The sequence below is a fragment of the Phalaenopsis equestris genome, unplaced genomic scaffold (assembly GCF_001263595.1).
Source record: "Phalaenopsis equestris unplaced genomic scaffold, ASM126359v1 Scaffold000428, whole genome shotgun sequence".
NCBI lineage: Eukaryota > Viridiplantae > Streptophyta > Magnoliopsida > Asparagales > Orchidaceae > Phalaenopsis > Phalaenopsis equestris.
The window spans coordinates 2,431,653-2,451,334 of record NW_018164869.1 but is presented as its reverse complement, the minus strand read 5'-3'; the positions used below and the strand labels follow the sequence as shown (position 1 = coordinate 2,451,334).

The window sequence follows — 19,682 nt, the reverse complement described above, 5'->3', positions numbered from 1 at the left end:
TATATATATATATATATACATATATATATAAATCGTTTATTGGAATTTATCATAAGCATTTAACCTTTTGTTAATGTTCACAATCAAATCCTAATTAATATTGTCTATTCATAACCAATATATATGGAGACATAATTTAATAATAACTTGTAAATAAAGCAAATTTATGTTTCTTTAAGCTATGGAATGGTTAACAGATGAAAAAGTAAGGATTAAATTATTTAAATGTATAAACAATGGTTATAAAATAAAATTAAGAATCATCAAGAGCATAATGGTAATACATCTTTTGTTAAAATTAAAAATATAAATTATGAATGACATTTTATTCATTCATTTTTTCTCTTTGCACTCTTTGTTATATGATAATCAAACATTATTTTATAAAATAAAATATGGATTTTAATATTTTCATTAACTAGAAAATCCCACAATGAATTGGACATATTTAGCACAACTTAGCAATTCTGCTTTAAATTCAGTAGAGTATTTATAATCTTCAATTATCTCATAATACAGAGGCTTTACATTTTTATTTTATTTTTCCTAGGCATTTAATCTTAGAGAATTAGCATGGCTGATGAAGAATACTTGAGTTCAGTACCTTTCAACTTGCCATCATTATCACCTTTTTTTAAAATTATTATCTTTTGCATCTTAAATCCTGACTTAGCTAAAAATTGAAATCTATCTTGGCATGTATTGAATCTCTTGAGCTTCAATCATAAATTTCAATTCAATGGCTATAGTTATCTTTTGCTTAATTATTCTCATTAACCTTCCACTCTTGGAAAATATATCACTCAGTTTAATTTAGTGGTTATCTATTAATGAGTTATTTGCTTGGCTTCATGAATTACAATATTTAACTCGATGGCTACATTTTTTATCAATCTTTTGGCTACGTCACTTCCTTCCCATGTGTATGTATAACTATGCTCAATAGCCTTAAGGCATCTAACCTAGTATAAGCTTGAGTGTATTCCACCTAATAATTGTATCTTAAGACTCTAAATTATGGCTTCAATGGATTCTTTAAGAGCCTCTCCTACTCATTTTATGATAAGGTTTGTTTTATCAATATGCATGCTTTATTATTTTAGATTATTTTTTTTATAACACCCAAATTTTTATATTAACCTGCAAAATACTTTAATCTTTAATATTATACAAAAAATATCATTGTTACTATCTTTTTAAAATGAAATACACTTTCAAGCATAGATTTATCACACCAAAGTATTATAAATATAAATATATAATTTTAGATGTTAAACATATAAATACATAGGAATTATATGATCTATACGTAAATTTAGTTTTTTTAATTTAACTTAAATAAATTAATAAAATAAAATAATTCTCTCTCATAATTTACTTGTTTATAATATTACTACAAATTTACAACAAAGTTACTTGACATCCTCAACTGAGCAAATATTGAGTACACCAGACTTATATGTGGATCGTGATATTTGATAATATTGGAGTGCAATTGCACATCAATACCACCAAAATAACACCCAAGAAAAAAAAAAAAAAAAAAACATAATCTACTTTATACAATATTTTTCTCTCTTGTTTTTCAAGCAGGAGAGAAAGATGCGAGGAGCATTGGGGGCGAGGCAATGGAGGCGACTGCCTCCACCACCTCCGCTTCCTCTCAGCAGCTCTTTGAAGAAGAAGGTCCGGCTTCCGAGGCCTTCAAAGAGACTCCTCCTCCGTCTTCTCGTCGTCATCGCCCTCATTGCTTTTGTCCCTCCCGTATTCTTCCACTTCCGCCTGCGCCTATTCAACCAGGCGAGCTTCTTCTCGATCGTTTCCCTCAGGCGCAAACCTAATCAACGATCTCCTTTTTTTTTTTTTTTTTCTTTTTCATATTGATTTTTTATCGGCCTCACAGGATTGGTCGCAGCGCTCGTATTTGTGTTGCATATAATCTGTTGTAACCCTACATTTGGATTTTTTATTATTTTGATTGATGCAGATGCGAATGCGGAAGTGCGACTGGTTGGAGAGTCCTCCACTTCTTTGCGCACACGGCGGCGATTCAAGCCGGGCAGCGCCTAACACTGTAAGTATCTTTATTTCCCGTTGATTTTTCAAAAATCTTAAAAAGAAGTGGTATTGGTCCTCGATGTTGTTTTATCTCCTTGCTAGCTCATTTAAGCTACATCGATAATACTGAACAAGCTACCAATATCGTTTGTTTCATTAATTTCCAAACCTTATTTATATAAGAAAGCGTAGCAAGGAGAGGCATGGGAAGAATGTACAGGTAGTGTATCATGTTTCTTGGAGTGTAGAGTTGCAATTGAGGCACTCTATTCGATGCTTGAAATAAAAGGCTAAAGGCATAGTTTAGATGCTTTGAATCATTTGTATATGGCTACTTGGGAATTAGGATATGATAAAGCCATACCAATTGAAGAACTTGGCTCCAAATTAATCTTGTTGCAACCCCAATTCTATTATATGGATATATTTTATGACCTTGTTAGCTTTGAAGTCCCTTCCTTAACAGTTGGATGAAGAACGTGCTAGGGAGAATTTGTATATTGATGTCTGAAAATACTATTATGGTGCTATGCTCTACAAAATGCTCTAAAATAGCACACTGAAGCGAGCACTTGTGCATTCTAGCATTGATTGAATATCACTTATGTTTAAAAGAATCCATGAAATCCATAATTTACAGTTGAGTCTCAGAATTCTTCCCTTGTTTCAATTTACCAAATTATCACTCCTCCCTCTATGATTATGTCTTCCTTATAAGAGTCATGGTGCTATACATTGGTCTGATAATTTTTTTTTTGGAAAGTGTTCATGATCATAATTTAATTAGTTTCAATAAAATGCTTAAACCGCATGATCTTTTCTCTAGGATGCAACATCATATTACATTCATGTCTGCAAAATACACATTGTGATCACATGGTCTCCATGTCCTAGTGTTTATTGGGCACCATTAATATTTTGAAAATATTGAGGTTTCTAAACTCCCTGGAAACAAATATTTATTAAAATTATGTATTTGAGAATCTCCTTGAGGCCAATCTTAGAGTGAAGCACATGCTGAGCATCTTGAGGCCTATGCCTCATAGTGGGATCAAGTAGCGTACGCCTTAATTGTTCGAGCTGTATCTTGAGGGACATGTAATGATATGCATGCCTTTTATCACTTGTATTAACGTTTTGGAAGATGGTAGAGATGTTTTCATTATTAATGATGCCCCCAAGGGTGATGATTGATTTTGTGGGGGATAAAAGTGGAGTTTCACAATCATAATTGCAAAAGGAAAATTTTTGTGTTGTTTTTTTAATGGAAGAAGGAATAAGAACAACAGTAGTTGTTAGAAAGTAATAGAGAATATTAGTATAAAGTTTTATGTGATAGAAATAATTTTATTGAATTTTATTAATTATGGAAAAGAAAGATTATTGATATTAAAGATGATGAAAAAGATTGGGAAGATATTGATATAAGTGAGGACAAGGAATGTGAGAAAATAATTAACACTGTTGTTTATTCTAATAAAGACTCTAACTAATATTAGTGAGGAGAGAGTTTTGAATTCAAAGTCTCAAGTCATAATTAGTTTTTTTTATAACATATATATTTTATTTATTTTAAACTTTATGTTTATGTTTACTTGTTTATCTTAAACTTTTTATTTGTTAGAGTGATTGCATGGTTTTTTTTTAAATGTTATTTTGGCATCTTTTGTTTACTTTCAAATACTTTATTAGGGAAAAATTGAGCTTGAATTTTTATGATGTTATCTATTATTGAACAGACACATGCAAGCATTCACATATAAACTATTTCATTCTTTATACATACATTATTATGAGACATTTTTATGCATCTTCTAGCATGTATATTTGTTTAGTTGTACAACTATTAGTCAGCATATCTTTCATATCATTCATATATATATCTCGTACACATTTCTTACTTATATCTATCTCATGCATATCTCTTATTTTATGCATATTTTTTATATTGTGCCGATCTTACATATAATGCCCATCTTAATATCATTTATCTCATGCATATTTTTAATGCATGCACATATTTTTCTACTATGCCTGTTTTGTTAGCGTTCCTATCTAGCAATATGAAGAATCTACTGCAATATAAATTTAACTGACCTAAAGCATACATATAAATCAGCATAAATTAAAAAAAAAAGAAAATTACTGAAATTTAGAAATGTAATTACTCATCGCAATTGTCACGCTAAAGCCTTAATCTTCGATAGCTAGCTGGAGGTTGTGATTAATTTTACTTGGTGATTAATAACCTATAAAATATAATATTAAACTTTAAAATTTACGTAATTTTTGTTAATCAAATTAATCTTCTTAAATTATCATAAGATGAATTTACCTGAATTTACGGGGTCATTTTTCAGTGAATGCCCACACTCTCGCCTTAATCCCACCGGCCCAGTAAACAACCTAAAATCCACAATTAACTTCATATTTAAAGATATTTTGGCTAATAAAGTAATTTAACCACTAAAACATACCTTAAAAAGCCTTCTCGACAATCAACTCTTCTTCAAAATGATCAAATCTTCTTTTTATCACCTCTAACCACACCTCTTCCACACTGGTATCGTGCTAGAACCCCCATTTGGAAGCTAGAAAAAGATGTTTGACGCTTCCGGTGCATAATCGAAGCCTCCGACGATGATTGTAAAGGAAAAAGGCAATGAAAACGAGACAAAAATCAAAATAAAAGTGCGAGGAAGAAAAGGGAATGTCTCAAATATTGTGAAATAAGGATTCACATTTACAAAAATTCTCCCGGAGCCTGCAAGCTGCAGCAACCCTTTGCTGATCGACCTTTTTCATTCGCGCAGCCCGTGGCCCTTGCATTGCAGCAGGGTCGCGACCCCTTCTGTGTGCGACGAGCAAGGAACAGGGGGAAATCGAGGAAGAGAAAGAAAATTGGGAGAAAGGGGGATTTGGAACCTTCAGATGCCTTTCGACCGAAAGGAAAATAAAATGGTGTAAGTCGGTGGGCTAGTGTGCTGAGGATTGGGGAAAGGATTAATCAAAGTAATTAGATTTAACTAAGTTAACAAAAAAAATATAATTTCCATATTTCATATCTCTCAATCTATTCATAATTAACATATAGTACTTTATATAAAATAGATTGATTTTTCGTGTAGAATTTTATAAAATTGATTCAATTGAAATCCGAGAGGTGCGAAAATTAGGTACAATTTAAGTCTCCAAAAATTTTCTCCATTTTCTCAAAAATTGGCTATTACAATTTTCCTATCCTAGGCCGAACCTTATGACTTAGCTTTTTTACTGTTACTTTCTAGGAAATCACACTTAATTGCGGAGTTTTCAATGGAAATTCACTGGCTGCACCAAAAGACGCCTTTATTTTATGAATTAACTTTCTTAGTTATAAAACCTAGTATCCTTTCTTCCGCTTGTAATGCGAGATTTGATTCTTTAGTACCTTATTTTGGTCTTTAGATTTATGTCAAATTCTACTCCTGGCTACTCCTGCCTGAGCCTTAGATTATGGCATCACTCTTCGATCTAATTGAACAACCCTCTTGAGCTATGGGACTTGATAGGTCCACCAGTTTGTGCTTGTTTCATCCTTGAATTTCATCCTTGAATTTCATCCTTGAACCACACATTGTACTAGAAGAGTTCTGATGCTGATGCTTATTGTAATGCTTCATGTTATTCTATGGAAGGTATTGTTTGTTTTGTCCCAGTCCTTACCATATCAAGTTAAATCTCTTAATTTTTTCCTTATAACTTTCTTGGTTACTCATCCAATGAGTGGTTTACCATGATCATGCTTAACTATGGAGTTCCCAAGAGCAGTGCACTCATTTCATCACAAGGCTCATCACATATTATGTCTTTACTTTTATTTGTATAGCCCAGCTTGCTCTCCTACACCTGTGATATGGGATTTGTTTCATTGTTGCACCTTTTTTTTCCTATAGGCCTAATAGGAGCCATTCCTTGCCTATGCCTTCATCCTTGTCGATCATTGCCCGCTTTTATTAGATCACACTTTTTAGATTTGGGAGGTGATACACTTGCTCTTAAACATTGTGCAACCATGGTTGAAAACACCGAAGTCCCATGAGGGTCTCAAAATGGATGAACATTCCAATTATTAATTATCTTGATATTTCATTATTGCCCTGCAACTATTTTTGGAAATGGGACTTCCTAAATCAAGAATGCATATCAAATGGACGATTGTATACTGTGGTATCATTGCTTATCTCAATCCACATGAGGATTCTATAATCCTGCCTTAGGATCTATGTATGTCGTGCTACATGAATTGTGAAGATTGACAACTATAAAATGAGAGTTTCTCCAAGGATGTTGTATTTTATTTTCTCTTGATTCCTCATCAAAATGCCCTTTTATTTCTATGATTTCTTGTTAGATAATCTTGGTTTGTAGGATTTTTGTTAAATTTTTCCTTCTCCGTGTAAGAGTGTACTTCCTTATTATTAAAGAGCTAATTGAGTTTTTTGATTTTGTACACCTTTGATTGTGGGCTTTGTATTTTTGGTGGATCATACTTTCTCTTACTTTATGGATGTAAGCTTGGATAACGCCTAGCTACATAAATTTTGGTATTTTCTGGGTTATTTTCTATTTCTCTTTTGTGATTCTTTGTGACACATTATTTTTTATCTTGGCGATGCTTTTACTTCAAGGCATTTGTAGCCATTGTCACAATAAATTTGCACTAAAGGTAGTTTTAACCATGAATTTCTAGATTGATAAGTATGCTGGGCAAAAAATATTGGCATTTTAGAGAGTCAAAATGCGTTTTGTTATTGTTTAATAAGATGATTTGAAAGCAATTACGGGGCGTTAAAAGCTGAAACAATGTTGAGTGAAGATGAAAAGTTATAAATGGTTGAAAAAGAACTTATAGCAATTTCGTTGTGTTTGGTGGATGAGGTCTTGACAGAGAGAGGGCTTGAAGGAAACAACTGCGGGACATTTATAACTAATTGTTCCTGATCAACAACTCTAACAAATTCTTTGAAAAGTAAATGCTGCATTTAAGCTTATGCAAGAAAGTTTGCTAAGTTTAGTTCAATATTCATGATTTCAGAATGTTGTGCTTGCTAGTGAGTGATCAAAAGAGGATCGAAGTTAAGCAAGATATAGTAGGGATCAAACCCGTTTTCAGCTCACACATTTAGGCACATGGGTAAGGGCCTAGCATATGATATTTCTAGACTAACATATTTTTCAGTTATTCTATATAAGATTACTCAAATAATTTACGATAAATAATTTACTCATGTGAGAGCTTTTCACATTGGCCATTACTCTTGTAAAAAGAGAAAGAAAAACAAATTCAACATCATCAAGCATCATGCACTAAGGGGCCTTTCAACCACTTGAAGGCATCTTAAGAGTCACTTGCTATTAAGCCTCACTCAACCAATTGATACAACAACAACAATAACAAACATTTATCCCACTATGTGGGGCCGACTACATGAATCCTCCATTGCATCCATTTGATTGTCATATTTTCATTTAATTCTAATAAATTAATATCATTTTTTATAAAATATGCCCAAGTCTTTTAGGTATACACCTGTCTTTCTTAACATACATCAAATCTAAAACATTTACTCTACTAATCGGATCATCAGATAGTCGACCTTTAATGTGACCAAACCATCTAAGATGACTATCTCTAATTTTGTCAGCTACTGGAGCCACACCAACTCTATCACAGATATATTTATTTTGCTTTTTGCCTTAAGTGTAAAGCCACTCATCCACCTAAGCATTCTCATCTCGGCCTCATCTCCCACCTAAGCATTCTCATCTCGGCAACACTTAACTTAGTTTTGTGCTTCTCTTTTAAAGGCCAACATTCAACCCCATAGAGCGTTGCAGGTCTCACCACGATCTTATAAATTTTTTCTTTCAATATGAGCGGTACTTTTCTATCACACAATAGGCTCGAAGCATTCCTCCGCTTCAACTAACCAACTTGAATTCTACTAATAATATCCCCATCTATATACTATCACTTTGAAAAATAAACCCGAGATATCTAAAACGTTCACACCTTTTAATAATTTGATCACTTATAGTTACAACTCTATCACTAGATCTACATGTATTGAATGTTAGTTTTACTCGAATGAAAGCCTTTAGACTCCAATGTAGAACTCCATAATTCAAGCTTTTTCCGAGCTTTCTCTCTAGTCTTATTCACGGGAAGGATATCATTATTGAAAAGCATACACCAAGGTACATCCTCCTGTAAATGCCCAATAAGAGCATCCATTACTAAAGCAAAAAGATGTGGGCTTTAAGTCGTTCTCTGATATAATCCAAATATTTGGTCAATCATCCTTCTGTTCGAACACAAGTAACAACTCTAACATACATATCTTTAATGACTTGAATATAAGTCATATCAACACCATTCTTCTCTAGAACTCTTCAAAGGATATCTCTTGGAACCTTATCGTAAGTTTTTTCTAAATCAATAAAAATCATATGTAGATCCTCCTTATTCTCTCTGAACTTCTCTATCAAACCTCTCAATAAATGTATAGCTTCCATAGTAGACCTGCCCGACATAAATCCAAATTGATTATGACAAATCCTTGTAATACGTCTTAACCTATGTTCAATTTCTCTCTCCCATAATTTTAAAGTATGACACATCAACTTAATTCCTCTATAATTTGCACACTTTTGTGCATCCCCTTTATTCTTAAAAAAGAGGGCCAAAATACTCTTCCTCCACTCCTCAGACATCTTTTTAGTTTTTAAAATAATATTAAAGAGTTTAGTATCCAAGAAAATCCCAAATTCTCCTATATGTTTCCAGGCTTCAAGTAGGATATTATCAGGTCCTGCAGACTTTCCACACTTGGTTTTCTTTAAAGCCTCCTCAACTTCTTTTTAGCCAGTGGGATGGTAAAAAAGAAACATTTATTAAACATTTATTATTATTAGTATTATTATTAGTGATATTAAGATCACTAAGGTTGATCGTATTTTTAGAAGCTTCATTAAAAAGTTTATCAAAATAACTCACCCACCTATATTGAATATCTTTTTCTAAGAAGAATACTTTAATTTTCATTTTTAATACACTTTACTTGATTTAAATCTTTATTTTTCTTTTCGCTTTGTAGGCTAGTTTATACATATATTTTTCATCATGTTTAGTATTTAACATATTATAAAGATCACTAAAAATAGAATTTTTAACGTCACAGAGTGTTCTCTTAATCTCTCTACAGGTCATATTATATTTTTCTCACTTTTCTAATCTTTTAAATTTAAACCAATTTTATAGCATAACTTCTTATATTTTATCTTTAATTGCATATTGTTATTCCACCATCAACTATTTTTATTAAAAGAATTTTTTTCTTTTGGTTCTCCAAGTACATCTTTTTCCACTCAACCAATTGATGATATCAAAAAATCATGAGAGCCACAAATTCAATGAACTGCTCATTCCTAACCAAATTTTCGGTATTAATCCTTATTATTAGAAAGTGATCCAAAGTTACGAAAGTTGAATCAGATACACAAACACTCAAACTTGGTCGCTTAAAAGTTTAAGGTTATGAGTGAGGGCTAGATATTTGATATTTTTCTACCATCCCATGTAAAGTTTCATGAGCCCAAGCTAATTAGAAAGAGGGAAGCAATATCTATCTCTCTCTCTCTCTCTCTCTCTCTCTATATATATATATATATATATATATATAATGTTACTTTTAGTACTCAGTTGTTTGCATTTGCTCCCAGATGGATGCCTATCACATTGCTATTCAGTCTCATGTGGATTGCATTGAAATAGATGTCTTTGTATGGTCCCTTCTATGACGACTCCAATTTGCCGAGTGACAAGCTCCTAACTGCGTCTTCTACTTTCTTAGGATCAAGTCACGAAGCTTAAAAGTCTTCTCTTTGACATAAGAGTTATAATATTTTGCTACTTGCACCTTTACCTCCTGTTTTGTCGACGATTGAATGCGGAGCTCCTTCAGCAGATCTAGTATTGTCTCTATCCCTTTGTTAACAGTTCGTCACTTATTAAGTTCCCGGTCTTCAAAATTAGAGGTGGCGACCACACTTTGACTATTCAAATTGTACTTGACCGGTAGCATGCCTTCAATTTCGTTTGACAAGATGCAGTACGTTTGCCTGTTAGAAGTGGAAAGAGTTGTTCAAAGTTTCCAAAGAACTTATGATGGCAATTCTGCTCAGCTTGTCACACCTTTATACTTTTGGTAGCAAATGTAGTATGAATTTGTTTGCTGCTTTAACTTGGCTGTATGTACGTGTGTGTGTATATATATATATATATATATTTGTGTGTGTTTGTGTGCGCGCGCGCGTGCGTGAAAGACCTGGCTCATTGGTGCGGTCTCTGGCGTAAGTCCCTCGGGTCGGGGGTTCGGATCCTGTGGTGCGGGCTCTTCGAATCAGAAGCAAGCACACCAGAGTTTTCAACCCTTTGGGAGAATAGATAATTTATTTTTGGTTTACTGTAAATGGTTAGTTTAGATTCAGATTAAAAAATACACTTGGTAATGCTGATCATTGTCTACAGGAGAGATGCCAAAAGTTCACCTGGAATTTCTGATCTTGTCAATATGATAGTAAATTTAATGTTACTCTTGGTACTCAGTTTTTGCATTTGCTAACAGATGGATGCATATCACATTGCTATTCAGTCTCATGTGGATTGCATTGAAATCGATGTCTCTCGTTCCTTAGATGGGACCCTCTTTGCTCTTCATGACAGGTGGACACCTAAACTTAAGCATCTTCTAATTTGACTGCAACTATTTAATTTTTTAGTCATGCTGAAACAATAAACTTCAAGCAATACCAAGAGTGTGATGTGTAAATTTCTGTGAGATCAGAATTGAAAGCTTTATATGCTGGAAGAGGTTCACAAAATTCATTGGCCTCATAGAACATGTAAATCTAAAATCTTGCATGCCAAAATTTTATATATCGTGGAATTAATGTTGCCTTCCTAATTATATAATTTAGCAAACAATACTTCACCCGTTAGAAGTCTTGGTCTAATTTTTTGATGTTCGACAATCTATTTAAATATGACCTGGTTTTCTAGTTATATGCTATTATATGCATAAAGCATTATCATAGAATTTATTATTTTTACTTAATTTTCTGTATTAGTGCGATTGGTGTGTTCGTTAAGGCTAGCTTGATTGAGGATTTAACTAATTCATTAGGAAAAGTTAATTCAGAGGGTTAGCTTCATTTATAATATTATAAAAGGTTGGGTTTGTTTTCTTGGACGTCGGGAATATATAGTAGTTTTTTTTTTTTCCTTGTCACGTTGGAACACAATGTAGTAGTGGGATAAACTCATTTTTCCGTTTTCTACAAAATCGTAATGCCTGTTCTTAGCGGGCATTTATAGTGAGTTATGTTGATGAGTACAGTTGATCTCAACCCATCCGTAGCTTGAGCTTCTGCAAATAGCTACAGTAGTTAGTTTATCACTTAGTCATGTGTTGACGATGAGAAGTCTAGAAGATATGGCGATGGAACTATATAATGAGAAATTGGAATAAATAAGAAACTAAAGAAAAAAATGGGAACTAGGATTTAGAGTTTATAACTTTTTAAAGAAACTATTGAATTTTTGTTTTTTGAAGTAATATATATTAATATTTGGTAAATGAGCTGCCTCACAACTCAACCCAAGCTAGGGTTGACTCATACTTTTGCCTCATTTGCTCAACATGTGCCATTTTCAAAACATAGCTTGAGCTCTTTTAGCTGCATCCCCAAGAGATTGTAGCAATGAAGTTAGACCGGGATTTAACGTGAATTTAGGCTAAATCTTGCTAGACATTCAATCTGGACAAAATAAAGACACGGATTTGATAAATCTGGATTTTATAGATTTCAATCGTAAATGCCTTATTTACTAAATCTTGTTATTCGACAAATTTAGTAAATTTAGGATCACTCACATGGAGGAAAAAGGCGAGGAGGAAGTTAGAGGAAGGAGGAGGAACACAACATGTAATATATATTAATATTTGGTAAATGAGCTGGCTGACAACTCATCCCAAGCTAGGGTTGACCCATACTTTCGCCTCATTTGCTGAACATGTGCCATTTTCAAAACATAACTTGAGCTCTCTTAGTTGCATCACCAAGAGATTGTGGCAATGAAGTTAGATAAGGATTTAACTTGAATTTAGGCTAAATCTTGCTATACATTCTGTCTGGACAAAATAAAGCCGCAGATTTGATAAATCCAGATTTTATGGATTTTAATCGTAAATACATGATTTACTAAATCCTGTTATTCTGCAAATTTAGTAAATTCAGGATCACACACAGAGGAAGAAGGCGAGGAGGAAGTCAGAGGAAGGAGGAGAAACACAACATGCATCTTTCTCAATGGTTTATGGTAGGAGCTAAGCAGGAGAAAGTTGGGAGTATTGGCGGTCTTTGCACACCGCGTTCTCGCTGTTGCCTTCCCAAGTTGTTCTAACCGTGATTGTATTGTGAGAGCTTCAATGACGAAGGGGAAGGGGAAGGGGAAGGGGAAGAGGAAGGGGAAGTGGAAGATAGGTGAGGGTTTCAGGTTATATGGGGAAGATAGGTGAGGGTTTCAGGTTATATGGGGGAGAGGGGAGAGGGGAGAGGGGAGAGGGGAGAGGGAGGTGGTAGACAAGGGGTTTCGGGCAGGATGAAAGGGAAGATAAGTTTATGAATTTATTAATTTTTATTAAAAATTAACACATTCATTCTGGGGTCCAAAGACTCGGATGCAAAAAGTGGAGAGTTGTGTTAGGCAATCGACAACCAGCGTAAAAAAATTATCGAAAATTATGACATGAATCCTTTAACTCATTTTTGTCAATGCTACGGTGTGTCCTGCAAGTGATACATTGCATGACCTGAACACTGACAAACGAGCATGGGTTATTACATCGACACATGGATGTAGTGTTAAATAAGCACATCTTCTCATGTCATGAACAGATGCAAGTAAAAAAGTTAGTTCATGAAAACATTATTATGATATGAATTTGGAATATATGTTCTCTTATAAATAAATTAATAGAATTAATAGATATTATAATTCATATGAAGATAAATATCTTATACATTCAAAAAACTAAATTGTTGGAGAAAAGACTAAGAAGATTGATAGTTTATGTTTTAAACTTTGGCAGTAGTCGTACTAGAAGTTGTGTAGATAGAATTTTAAATAAGAGTTTCAAAAATAATATTGTAAAAAATAGTAGAATTAGAAATAAAATGATAGCTCTAAAGATTGTTGTTGATATTAAGATCCTTAGTATTATAAGCGCTTATGCTCTCTAAATATGTTGGGATAGATGTTCAAAAAACATATTGAAGTGACCGAGAAGAATTGATATGATACGTTTTGAACAAAGAATTTTTATTGAAGGAGGTTTAAACATACATATTGATAGAATTACAAAAAATTTTGAAAGTATTTTAATAACTATGTTTTTGAAATGTTTAATGAAGAATTTAAAGCGATATTCAATTTTGTTTTAGCTTATGACTTTCTTATTGATAATAATTTGTTTTAAAAAAAAGATGAGTGTATTATCACTGATAGGAATGAATCTAATAAAACAAAAATTGATTATTTCCTTATAAGAAAAGTAGATTGTGGAGATTGTAAGGATAGTAAGGTCATTTTAAGTGAAACTTTTTGAACCCAACATCGATTATTATTTTTAGATTTTAAGGGGGATGATGGAAAAATTAAAAATACAATAAAATATTATCATAGAATTAGATAATGTCACTTAAAAAAACACAAATAAAGTTATTTTTATGAGTAAACTTCAAAATTTTAATATTTGACTTGTTCATGAAGAAGCTAATCCTATATGAGATAAAATGAGGAGTACTATTGAGCTTGTTACAAAAATATGCTTGGAGAATCAAAAGGCAAAAAAAAATTTAAATAAAAATATTGGTGGTAGAATAATAATGTGCAAGAAAATATAACAAATAAAAAAAGTTATTATAAAAATTAGTTTCAATATAAAAGCTTGGAGAATTGAGAAAATATAAGGTGACTTGTTGGGATTATAAAAGAATAATTTGTAATGCTATTTGTTTTTAATGCTATGTATGATAGAGTAGATTTTAAAGATGGTGAAAAATATATGTATAAACTAGCCAAACAAAGAGATAAAATATATAAAAAATTAGTTCAATTATGTTAAAGATGAAAATAAAAAGTTTTTTTTTAGATGAGAATATTTGGCATAGGTGGGTGAGATATTTTGTTAAACTTTTCAATGAAGATTGTAAAAATGCAATCGATGTTAGTGATATTAATATCATAAATAATAACTAATTTTATATTTCCACTATTACATTAATAAAACAAAAGTTGAGAAGGCTTTAAAAAATGAGAGGTGAAAAAACAATAGGACCTGATTGTATTCTAATAGAAGTGTGAAAATATTTAGGAGATAGAGAATTTATTGGCTCATTAAACTTTTTAATATTATTTATAAATTAAAAAGATGAATGATGAGTGGAGAAATAGTTTGTTGGTTTATTTTTAAGAATAAATTAGATGCACAAGAGTGTGCAATTTGTAGAGGAATAAAATTAATGTGTCATAGATTAAAATTATGGGAGAGTAATTAAACATAGGTTACGGCATGATACACAAATTTCTCAAAATCAGTTTGGATTCATGCTAAACATGTCTAATATGGAAGCTATACATTTATTGAGAGGTTAGATGGAAAAATTTAGAGAATAAGGAGGATCAACATATTATTTTTGTTGATTTAGAAGAAATTTATGATAAAATTCCAAGACAAGTACATTGGAGAGTTCTAGAAAAGAGATATGTTGATATTGCTTATATTCAAGCCATTAAATGGGGTGTTTGGCTGCAGAGAGGACTTAGCGTTAGTAGGATTTAGTAAATTCTGATTTGTTAAATCCACCCATTGTTGGATTCATTAAATCCAGATTTAACATGAATCAAAGGCAAAATTCAAATCTTAAATCCAAAATTTCATAAATCTATGAAACTTTTGTTTCTTGTGTTTGGCTGGATTTAACAAATCTTTACCATAAATCCTATTAACAGGGAGCTACCAAACACCCCGAAGATATAAGAAGAAAGAAGAAGGAGAAAAGCTTATGTAGCTTTGGATTTATAATTGTTACGTTGCATAATTTGTTACATGGAAAAAAATTAAATGCTTCAATAATAGAGGATCTTGTAGTTTTATAGGACACTTAATTGATATGCAGTGAGCCTACTTGGCGAGTAATTGTACCTAAGCTGTGAATTGACAAGCTAACAAATCTGGGCTGCTGAAAATGATGCATTGACCCAGTTGTTCTATGAATTGACTTGCATCGTAGATCGGTTAATTAGTTGACTATTCAATCATCCCAATTGGTCGAACTGGTATTTGACTAGACCTGCCTTAAATTTGATGTTGAGCCAACCCTATATGAGTATAAACTAATTGAGTTATCTGGTATTTGGTCATGCTTTTTCTCTTTGTTTTCTCACTCACTCGCTCCCACTCCTCTTGCTCTCTCAGTCTCTCACTCACTCACTCACTCACTCACTCATGCTCTATATAAATTTGAACCAATTGAACTGATGCCAACTGGTTCATTTTATTTTATTTTATATTTTGATCTTCACAGACATCGTTTTCTCTGCTTGGGTAATTTTCTTCAGCCATTAACCTGTATTTAAGAATCTTAATTGTAAATATCACACTGGAGAGGTGAATGGGAAACCAACTAATTTTTGATGTAGCCCTGGAAGACAGAAAATTACTTCTTTCAGACTGGAATTCCAGATATTTTTTTATTTTTTCTAATTTTAGTTTGATTTGTGCCGAAATCAATTGAAATTTTCTTTGTGAAGTTGCTCAGAAGCAGCTCTGATTGTAAACATACAAATAGTTTTCTCTAGTGTAACTGCTTTAGTTCACGTCCCCAAAGTGGGAATATGATGCAGGCCAAAATGATCTGATTGAGGTTGACCACTCGTTTGCATCTTCCTTCCATGCTCATGAAATTTATGAGGAGATGGCCATTGTAAAATAATGCCTGCTATTGAAGCGATTTTTAATTTCTGCCATGATGGAAATATTGTTGAAAATGTCAGCCAAGGTATATAAGAGAGGAAGTGGGGGATTAGAAGCTACAGAGAAGGAAGAAAGGTCATGTGGAGCAAAGGGGGACGCCATTATTATAATTTTAGGTCTATGATTAATCTTGCATCGTAACGTCTAATTCCTTCGAAACCTTTGGGTGACTAAAATTCCAAGCGAACTTCTCTTTTATTATGTATCTCCAAAGGTTTCTTTCTTACTTGCTTATGCAAATGTACCAAAAAATGGTTAACTCTTACATGACAGGCAGGGATCTGCAGAGAATGTCAGGCAATAGTACTGCGAAAGTTGGTTTCATGAGCACAGAGGAGGTTAGACATTCTTATTTAAGTGCATTTCAAAAATTTGATATTATTTACTTCTGACAATGGTTAATGGATTATTATTTCTTCAAAATTAAATCTTATTGAATGCTTTTATAGAAGAATATATTTTAGTTTCTGGTGTAGATAAACAAACTGGAAGCAGACTTTAAGTTGGGACTAGGATCCAGTAAATATAAAGTACCCACCATCCATGAAGCTTTAATGGTAATTCTATCACTATTTCTCTCTAACACTTTAAATTTATTTCATTTCTGGTGCACACAAACAGCCCGAAATGCACTTTATGTTGATAACTCTTATTTTTCCTTTTATTTCACATTGTCATGTTTGAATTACTTTTTCACGTTTTGCTTGTATTCATAATCTTTCTTTTTAGTCTTAGTTGTATCATGGGAATATGTTTTCCTGTAGTTTGTGTCGGGTTCAGTCAGGCAGGTGGTTCTAGATGTGAAAGTTGGGCCACCGTCATTTGAGAAAGACTTGGCCAAGGATGTTTTATCTGCTGTAAGTTTTTACTTCTCTGTTTAGTTGAGTTGAGCAATTCTTTGTATTTGTCATTTCATCAGATAATCCCGTCCAATTTGGCTTATTTAAACCGATAAACCTAGTTGTAATCAGGCTTGTATGCTTAAATATGGCAAATGTTAATTATTGATGAATTTTATTTACTACTTCCCGAGTAGTATTCAGGTATTATACTTTGCTGTGCCTTGTGGAAAATATAACCTGGAAAACAAACATAACTGAAAACTAGCTCAGCAACTCGAATTCCCTTTGTAAACAGGTGCATAGAAGTGAATGCAAAAACTGTTTGATTTGGGCAAAAAGTGATGTTGTGGTGCAAGACGTTGTGAAGTTAAAAGAGGATGCCATGGTAACGTGATCTTCTTCTCCTACACATTCATCATTTTCTATTTATTTCAATTTGGTTGGTACAATTAACTCTTAAAATATTTTGCCTAGCATTTTGTGATTATCTTAATTTTTTGCATAATTTTACTTTTTTGACAGGTTGGTTACATCGTCATGAAGGATCCTGACACTGGTGCCATGAGTAATTTACTAAGGATGGAAAATGCAGTAATTGTTGGGGTCTACCATCCTTTGATTGACAAGAGGCTTGTTCAAATATTGCACGGGTATGTCCTTAATTCATGCTCTTGCTTCCTTCATTTATATAACAGATGTTCAAATTTGTTATTTAATCAGGTTCAATCTTAAGCCTAGAAAGCAGATAATAGTTAATGATAGCATGGATTAGAGATAGGATGTAGGAACAGCTGGCTGTTACAAAATGATGTGCTGGGTGTTAAGGTTGTTACAGTCAGCTTTCTTATATTGTTTAATAAAACCAGCTGTTGCCATTACAATTGTAAGTCATTTGAAAAACTATAAATAAGACCAAGTAGCTGAGTGATCAGGAATTTTGAGTGTATCGCACTATGTTAGCAGTGACTCCGGAGGATGTGGTTTGATCAAGTAATAATGAGTGAATAGAGTATCGTCTCATCGGGATTCTATATCAATTACCAAAATTAAATATACCAACTATTATCCAAAATATTAAAATGGTGTGATGAGCAGAGCTAATTTAAACTATGCCTAACAAATAGATAACTAAAATAATAATCAAATGCTATGATAGTATGGTTTAGACTTAAGGATTGGATTTCAAATTTGATGATTTGGTTGGTTAGTTTTTTATTTAACAAAAGAGTTTTATTTTGTGTAGTTGAAGGCTGGTCAGAGGTAATCAATATCTTTCTCTCAAAAGCATAGGAGTTATGTTCTCCTTACACGTCCTATTTACCTGTCAGTGATAGATTCAATATAGTGAAAAATCATTGATACTCTTACAGCTTAACACATACAACAAGGGCTCTTTATAATTATATCTAACTTACAATCCATCTTGGTATTTACCGTCATGATGAGTCCATTCTTCACTTTTTGATTTCGAACAGACCTAATTTATTAGATGGCCTAATAATTAATAGGGTCATCAAGTATAAAAGAGAATACACAATATTATATAAAAATAAAAGACTACAACTCTTTTAATTAACAATCAAATTCAACTGAATACATCAACGGCTACATCTATCCCCTAAAAGGGGGTTACAACTCATGTGTAAGAGAGAAAAAAACACGTATGCCAGAACCTAAGCATGATTACAATAAAAATCAAAGAGAGAGAATAAAAAAACTTTGGGAAAGATTTTCTGTAATGCTTGTAGTCTTCATCTTTTTTTTTTTTCCATGTCACTGTCGGTCAACTTTTTTTCGATTGATTAATTATGAAAATATGGTATATGAAAATAATTTTTGAAATTTAATTTAAGTATAAAAGATATATAGTTTGAGTTTTAAAAGTAGTATGTTTTAATTTTTGAAAAATGAGACCAAATGGATCTCATTAGTCTGATAGTTTGCATAATCGTGCCTGATACCGCGAATACTACACCCTCCCGAGAGATAAGTGTAGACCTCAGCGATAGACCCAATCCTGCAAACTAAGAGATTTGTGACATCCGTTTGGTCTGCAAGCGAACATTTTATGTGTGACCGACAAATTTCCCTATCTAATACAAAGATTAAATAGGGTTTATTTTACCTGGGTTCCAAGTTCCCTATAAAGGCAAGCCCCTATAGTTAATTACATCTCAAATGATTGAAGTCACTTGAGAAAACTCTCAATAATGATCAGTGGTTCTAGTCTTCAAGATTTCAAGGTTTAGGTTTTCACGGTAGGACGTGAAAAAAAAAACAAGTGGGAACAGTTATTTCAGGAGTTCAAAGAAAAGAAAATGTAGAGCATGTCCTAGATCTTGAGGAGAACCCTCAATGACTTCCCAAACTATCCTACTGTGTGGCTATATTTTTGGAGACAATGTTAATTAAGTGTTCAATTCTGCCAATTTTATTATTTGGGACTTACATTTGCATAATACCCGATTATGCAAATAACCCGCGGAAATAAGAGGGTTTACGTCGTGTCATACGACAACCTCGGAACCTAAGGCGAGTTAGGACTTACGCTGCACAACATGGTTGTACAGGAGCCTAAAAAGGGATTGAGGATTTTTACGTCGCGCTAGGCGAGCTACCTCGAAGTCCTATAGGTTGTTAT

At 32.8% G+C, this 19,682-nt stretch overlaps 1 protein-coding gene across 1 annotated transcript in view; it reads left to right on the top strand.

Moving 5' to 3' along the window:
* The first annotated feature begins 1,583 nt into the window (after window positions 1–1,583).
* Window positions 1,584–19,682, top strand: part of LOC110027600 (glycerophosphodiester phosphodiesterase GDPD4) — a 25,747-nt gene continuing 7,648 nt past the window's right edge. Inside the window, exons 1-8 of the mRNA XM_020729097.1 lie at window positions 1,584–1,800; window positions 1,988–2,074; window positions 10,728–10,825; window positions 16,477–16,537; window positions 16,676–16,756; window positions 16,964–17,056; window positions 17,337–17,426; window positions 17,564–17,691. Of these exons, the coding sequence (XP_020584756.1) occupies window positions 1,603–1,800; window positions 1,988–2,074; window positions 10,728–10,825; window positions 16,477–16,537; window positions 16,676–16,756; window positions 16,964–17,056; window positions 17,337–17,426; window positions 17,564–17,691 (836 nt within the window). The 5' untranslated portion in view covers window positions 1,584–1,602. The remainder of the gene's footprint in view (window positions 1,801–1,987; window positions 2,075–10,727; window positions 10,826–16,476; window positions 16,538–16,675; window positions 16,757–16,963; window positions 17,057–17,336; window positions 17,427–17,563; window positions 17,692–19,682) is intronic.